This window comes from Pholcus phalangioides, unplaced genomic scaffold, assembly GCF_987345545.1.
Source record: "Pholcus phalangioides strain wild (caught in Gottingen) unplaced genomic scaffold, Ppha-v1.0 ptg000008l_1, whole genome shotgun sequence".
NCBI classification, from domain to species: Eukaryota; Metazoa; Arthropoda; class Arachnida; order Araneae; family Pholcidae; genus Pholcus; species Pholcus phalangioides.
In genome coordinates this window covers 32,396,958-32,403,979 of record NW_028301601.1, presented here as the reverse complement: position 1 = coordinate 32,403,979, position 7,022 = coordinate 32,396,958, and the positions used below count along the sequence as shown (strand labels likewise).

General features: G+C 41.8%; 1 protein-coding gene across 1 annotated transcript; it reads left to right on the top strand.

Moving 5' to 3' along the window:
- Window positions 1–2,372: 2,372 nt before the first annotated feature.
- Window positions 2,373–3,272, top strand: LOC149084188 (uncharacterized). Its single transcript, XM_089235277.1, has one exon. The coding sequence runs from the start codon at window positions 2,373–2,375 to the stop codon at window positions 3,270–3,272; it is 900 nt and encodes a 299-aa protein (XP_089091403.1).
- Window positions 3,273–7,022: the final 3,750 nt, after the last annotated feature.

Sequence of the window (7,022 nt, the reverse complement as noted above, 5' to 3'; positions counted from 1 at the left end):
GCGGCTGTTGAGGGAGGACATGACCACCCACAGGTCCCTTAAATGGAACATCGTCGCGACTGCTGTTTTTTCCAGGAAAGGAAGTGACGGCGAGGACGAGTTCTGCAACGGGTATCTTCGAAGTAAAATGCTCACCACTTTAACCGCCGACCAGATAGAAGAGCACCTACAAATAGCCTTCGTAAAGGTAAAGCAGGCGACAGAGGATTTTGAAGGCAGCGGAAGTGGTTGGGTACTCGAGCGCGTGCTCTTGCTTGAGCTAAACACGGCGCGGTACCAACCACTAGCGGCCGCCACCTACATTCCGCTGCCGAAGGCGGTAGCCACCAGGAAAGCCGTGATAAATATAAAAAACGATGACGAGAAATGCTTTCTCTGGTGTGTGTTGGCTGCCCTACACCCGGTGAAGCAAAACCCCGAAAGGGTGTTCAACTATATCCAGTATGAGAGCGAGCTGGATACCAGTGGACTTTCATACCCGGTGACTTTAAAACAAATCCCACGTTTTGAAAAATCGAATGCATTACGCATCAACGTTTTTGGGTTGGAGGGGGGAGAAGTCTTTCCTCTCAGGATTAGTGAGGCAACATCACAATCCGTGATAAATCTCCTATTAATCAGCAGCGAGACAACGTCACACTACTGTCTCATCAACAACATGTCTCGTTTGCTGTCATATACCACCAAGTATGAAGGAGCGTCACACTTTTGTGAATATTGCTTGCAACGCTTCTCCTCCCCCGAGCATTTGTATGCGCATGAACCGCTGTGTCAGTCGCATGGACCTCAGCGCGTGACGTATCCCGGTGAAGGCGAGAACGTGATGCAATTCAAGAACCACCATTACCAGCTTCGTGTCCCGTACGTCATTTACGCGGACTTCGAGGCGATCTTGGAGAAGGTGGAGGGATGCGCTCGTGATCCATCGATCTCCAGCACCACCCAGAAGAGCCTTCACCGCCCCTGTGGTTTCGCGTACACAGTCGTGGGACCCGATGGTGTGTATGTGAAGGAGCCCACAATATACAGGGGTGAAGACTGCGTGGATGTCTTTTTCCGGTGTCTGGTGGAAGAAGAGCGAGTCATCATGGGCAAGCTCGACAACCCGGTGCCTTTACAGATGACAGAAGATGATGATTATATTTTTATGAATGCAACCACTTGCATGGTGTGTGAGCAACCTCTCGGCAACGACAGGGTCCGTGACCATTGCCACATCACCGGTGATTTTAGAGCTGCACTTCATCAGAAGTGCAACCTCCAGCTCAGGTTGAGACGCCACATCCCGGTGATATTCCACAACCTTCAGAATTACGACTCGCATTTCCTGATGCAAGGACTTAACCTCTACTCGGATCGCAGGATCCAGGTGATTGGGCGGAATATGGAAAAATTCATTTCCTTTTCTCTCGGTCGCCTGCGATTCCTCGATTCAAACCAGTTCCTATCAGCATCTTTGGAATGTCTTGTGCAAGCGATGAACCCTGGTGATTTTAAAAACATGCTAAAATGCTTCGGTAACAAGAGTCATCTTCTTGAACGCAAGGGATGCTATCCCTACGAGTATGTTGACTCGTTCCAGAAATTCGAAGATCCGGTGCTACCCCCAAGAGAGGCCTTTTACACCTCTCTGGGGGATCAACATATTTCCAGTGAGGAGTACGCATACGCGCATACCGTTTGGAGGGAATTCCAGTTGAAAAATCTCGGTGAATATCACGATCTCTATGTAAAGACTGACGTGCTGCTTCTCGGGGATGTGTTCGAGAGCTTTCGAAAACTCTGTCAAGAAAATTACAAGATCGATCCGGTGCATACGTTCACATCCCCGGGGTTGGCTTGGAATGCCTGCTTGAGAATGACCGGTGTGCAGTTGGAATTGATCAACGATCCCGATATGCACCTCTTCTTGGAGAAAGGCATCAGGGGCGGCGTCTCTGTCATCTCCAAGCGGTATGCGCGAGCGAATAACCCTTTAGTTCCCGGTTACAAACCCAGTGATCCTACATCATATATTATGTATTTTGACGTGAATAATTTATATGGAAAGTGTATGATGGAGCCCCTCCCGGTGAGAGACTTCAGATGGTTGTCCCCCAGTGAACTTGAGAGCATCGACTTTTTGAGTGTGGACGACAACGGCGCCAAGGGGTACATATTGGAAGTGGACTTGGAATACCCGGTGGAGCTACACGACGAGCATAACTGCTTCCCCTTGGCGGCTGAAAATATAGAAATTAAAAATGATATGCTGTCTCCATACATAAAAAAAACCCGGTGATAAACCATCTAAAAAGCTCTCACCGAATCTGATGAACAAAACTTCCTATGTGATCCATTACCGGTGCCTGAAGTTATATACGTCGCTGGGAATGAAGCTGACGGGTGTTCGGCGTGCAATCGAGTTCACACAGGAGCCCTGGATACGCCCGTACATAGCGTTCAATACGGAAAAGAGGAAGCAAGCCCGGTGCGACTTCGAGAAGGACTTCTATAAGCTGCTCAACAACGCTGTGTACGGGAAATCACTAGAAAATCTGAGGAAGCACGTCGACATCCGTCTCGTGAACAACCAGAAGAGCTTGAAGAAACTGATATCATCCCCGGCATTCGAATGCTTCAGGATAATCACCGGTGAGTTAACCGTCATCAAGATGTTGAAAACGAAAATCCATCTGGACAGGCCAATATATACCGGTGTCACAATTTTGGACCTGTCCAAACACTTGATGGCGGACTTTCATTATAATTTCATGAAGAAAAAATACGGACCCAGTGTGGAAGTTTTGTTCACAGATACAGATTCATTCCTATATGAGATTAAAACCAGTGATATTTATAGTGATATGCGGGAGGAGCTCCACAGATTCGACACGTCAAATTACCCCGGTGATCATCCTCTGTTTAGCCTGCAGAATAAAAAAGTGGTGGGCGTTATGAAGGATGAGAACGGCGGTGAACCCGTTGTGGAATTCGTCGGTTTGCGTTCGAAAATGTATAGCATGGTCACAGCAGTCGCGGAGAAAAAGACCGCTAAAGGGGTCGTTCGTGCGGTTGTTAAAAAACAACTAAAACATCAAGATTATCTGGCTTGCCTCCGTAACCACTCCTCTATCAAAAATACTATGATAAAAATATCCTCCGTGAATCACAAACTGCAAACGGTCGCCCTGCGAAAAACATCGCTGTGCCCCCGTGACGATAAAAGATATATTCTCGGTGATGGTGTAAAAACATATGCGTATGGTCATTACGCAATCGCAACCGGATAGAGACGGTGCTGTAAATATTTTTTCATGTAAATATTTTTCATTCAATTATTTTTTCTTTTCATGTAAATATTTTTCATTCAATTATTTTTTTCTTTTCATGTAAATATTTTTCATTCAATTATTTTTTTTCTTACGTGTATATATATCTGAATAAATGAAAACTTGATTCGTATAAAATGACTCTGTATTTTATTGCTCCCTTGTTTTATTATTTTTTTTTACAGCTAAGCTCATCTTGGTGAGAACTTTTTTAGGGATTTAATTTGTGTGGGAAGAAAACTTTTTACATTAAAAAAATTAAGAACGGTTAAAAAAGCGTGGAAACTTATCGGGACTTTTCTTAGTCAGACTTGGGAAAACTGACATAAAAAGTAAGAAGGACTTGCATCGTAAAAAAACGATAATTTTTTATTTTAAAGTAATTCAAACCCTCATCAAACTTCTTTGAAAAAAAACAACAATATTTTAGGATGCAATTTAAGAAAGATCCCTGATGTGATTTAAAAAATTTAATTTGGGAAAGGTTCCTTGGTATCGTATTTGCTAAACTAGATAATTTTTTTTTATTTTAAAAACATAATTTAAGCCCTCATCAAACCTGTTTGAAAAAAAAGTAAGTTAGAGAAAACGATAATTTAAGAACGATCCCTAATGTGACGTCATGCGATAATTTAATGATGTTGGAAACTTTAATTTTCGTCATTAGCTTTAATTTTCTAGGATGATTGGGAAAAAAGTAGAACCCAGTTGATCACGTGACTTTGAGTGCCCCATAGCCCCGGTATACACAGGGTGACGTCATTGTTGAGATTGAAAAAACTGATATAAAAAACTTTAATTTAAGAAAGGTTAGACATAAAAAAAGTAAGAACGGTTTTTCAGCCCGACGGGAAAGTTAAAAAACCATAATTCCCTCTTAGCGTTTGAAAACTTCTAGGAAAACTTTTTAGTCAGACTTGGGAAAACTGACATAAAAAATTTTAATTTAAGAACAACCCCCAATAAAAAATTTAATTTAGGAAAAAAAAAACAGTAAAGCGCCATCTAGTGTCCCTCATTCTCTTATCGCGGGGCAGCAGCATCCCTTATCGCGTGGGAGCAAAGGGGAGCAGGTGGGCAGCAAAGGGGAGCACCCATTGTTCTCGTGGGGAGGCCTATTGTGCACCAGAACCGCTAATTTCCCCCTACTATAATAGCCAACGAATGTGATGAATTTAGTACAATTCATCGCGGCTTATCAACAACGCATGGATATTAGGCATAATCGCCGGCAAAAGTGATAAATTTATAAAATTCACCGAGACTCATTGGAGATTATGCATAATAACTGATTTATCACACTTTCTGTAACATGTATACAATGACGCTATAACACGCTATACAGCATTATAACTCACATTTTCCCTCAATCATCTTTTCTTCTTTCGTTCTTCTACGAGTGTATTGCGTGTATGGTAAAGCGAAAAGAGACGTGTTAGCAAAGTTTAGCAACAGCCATAAATCATCGCTCGAAGTGGTACAGTGTCGGTTGACCGGAAGAAGCTGCAACATTTACGACATTGGACATAAAAAGGAAAAAAAAAACCGTAATAATAAAACTTCTCTGCTTAACGGCCTGTTCCCATTACTGGAATGAAACGAGCCGTGAGGGTGTAAAGAAGCCCGAAAGAAGGAAAATAATAAAAAAAATAAGTGAATATAAACATTTAAAGAAAACGCATATCTTATAGCTTACTCATGGTCATCACACGCAATAATTTGCGTTCAAGTTAAGGAATATGTTCCGCATGACTCCTAACGTCATTGCGCAGTGAATTTTGAGCACGTGTGTGTTCATCATCATTGTTCACTTGTGTGTCACTGTAATTGGACGAGACGATCCATTTCAAAACTCATAATATATTTCTTAATAAACAAACTCGTTGAAGATAAATTTTAATTAGAAAAGAGACGGTAAATGTCGGTCTAGAGTGCCTCACGGAAGTTAGTTGCGAGTCTAAACGTATTGTGTTTACATCCAACCGAATTACCACTTACAGGCAAGTGGCACAAATGCGGAAACGCAAGGTAATAGAAATGAGCAAAAATGAATTGGCATTCCGAGTAAGGAGTTTTATGACTTGCAATTAATCCAGGTTACTAATGTTTAGATTTAATTTGTGTTACGAGTAGCTCGATTTTCCATTCATATGTTTTTGAAAGTTCAAGTAATTCGCGTTAGAGCTGTCTTGACTAGCGAGAAACGGCAAGTTTCACGTACCCCGAGTTCCGAGTCATGTGTATTTCGCGTGTTTTGAGTTGCGAATCATACGCATTTCTCGTGTCTCCACAAACGCGCGCACACATACTCACACATACTCTTGCGAGTCAACAAAAACTTCGTGGGTTTCAAAGTTGGAAGTGATACAAGCTAAGAATTGCTCGACATGAAAATTTGCTTATGTAATACTTGAACGACCCCTTATGGTGCAAGTCAAAATATTGTTAACTTCGATTACTCGGAAGTCGAGTATAACTCAAATTAAGAGAAGTGCTCTAAAACTACGTCACATGTCACTCAACGGATCTCTAAATGTGTCACGGATAACTTACGTGGCCCACAGTGCGAGTCCATCAAAAAAATTACCCGCGGCACATACTCAGATTATTTAAGTGATCCGCGGCATATCATTACGGTTCACTTGATGACGTATGCATCATCCAAACCCCCCCCCCCTCTCCTTGTCATCAAAAGTCAGCAAATCAAAACCACCTCATCGATGATTACGTAATACTTGAACGGCCCCTAATCAATGTTATTACGTCTAGAGCTGTGATTACTCCAAGTTATGTTGCGTGGAATTGTGATTAGTACAATTTATCGTGTCTAGACTTTTGAGTACTTGGGAGTTCTTACAATTATTTTTCTTAGATTTTTGATTAGGGGCCGTTCAAGTATTACGTAAGCAAATTTTTAGCGATTTTTGACCCCCCTACCCCCCTTGCCAGCAAAATTTCGTCATCAGCTCTGCCCATCCTAACTCATATTTTCATAAAGGGTGGTTGATGACGTAAGCATTATCCAAACCCCCTTCCCCCCCTTGTCATCACAAGTCAGCAAATCGGAAACCCCCTCCCGCCCCATCGATGATGACGTAATACTTGAACGGTCCCTTACCCCAAGTCATCGTGTCCGAATTTTTTAGTACTCCAATCTATTGTGTCTAGGCTTTGAGTATTCTAAGCTATTATGACAAACATGTGAGTATTCCAAGATGTTGTCCCCTTACTCCAAGCAATTATGTGACCATACTACTGTTGAATACTCCCGGTTATGTTGTCTATACTGTGAGCACTCCAGGCTATTTCTCACCTTGTGATTGCTCTAAGTTAGGTATGCATTTTTCCTACATTCGATTCTGTCCAAACGTGTTAGCACTCTTAGATATTCTCTCTAGACATGTTAGTAATCGTAATTAATGCATCTAAATTTGTGAGTCATGAGATTTATATATACTTGTGCCCTGATTCGTGAGTCATGGAAGTTACATGTATCTTGACTTGCGATTAATTTAAATTCTTATGTCTCGCTTTGTGAGTCATTCAAGTTTGATTTATCTTGATTTACGCATGACACTTTGAAGTGGTCAAACCCGCCAGTGATCATCAAATTAAAATTCGTGCAGTATTGATTTTGAAAGAATAATTACTTTTATTCCGTAGACAATGCATGGTACTACACCCCACGAATCTTCTTTCTCACAAGTATGA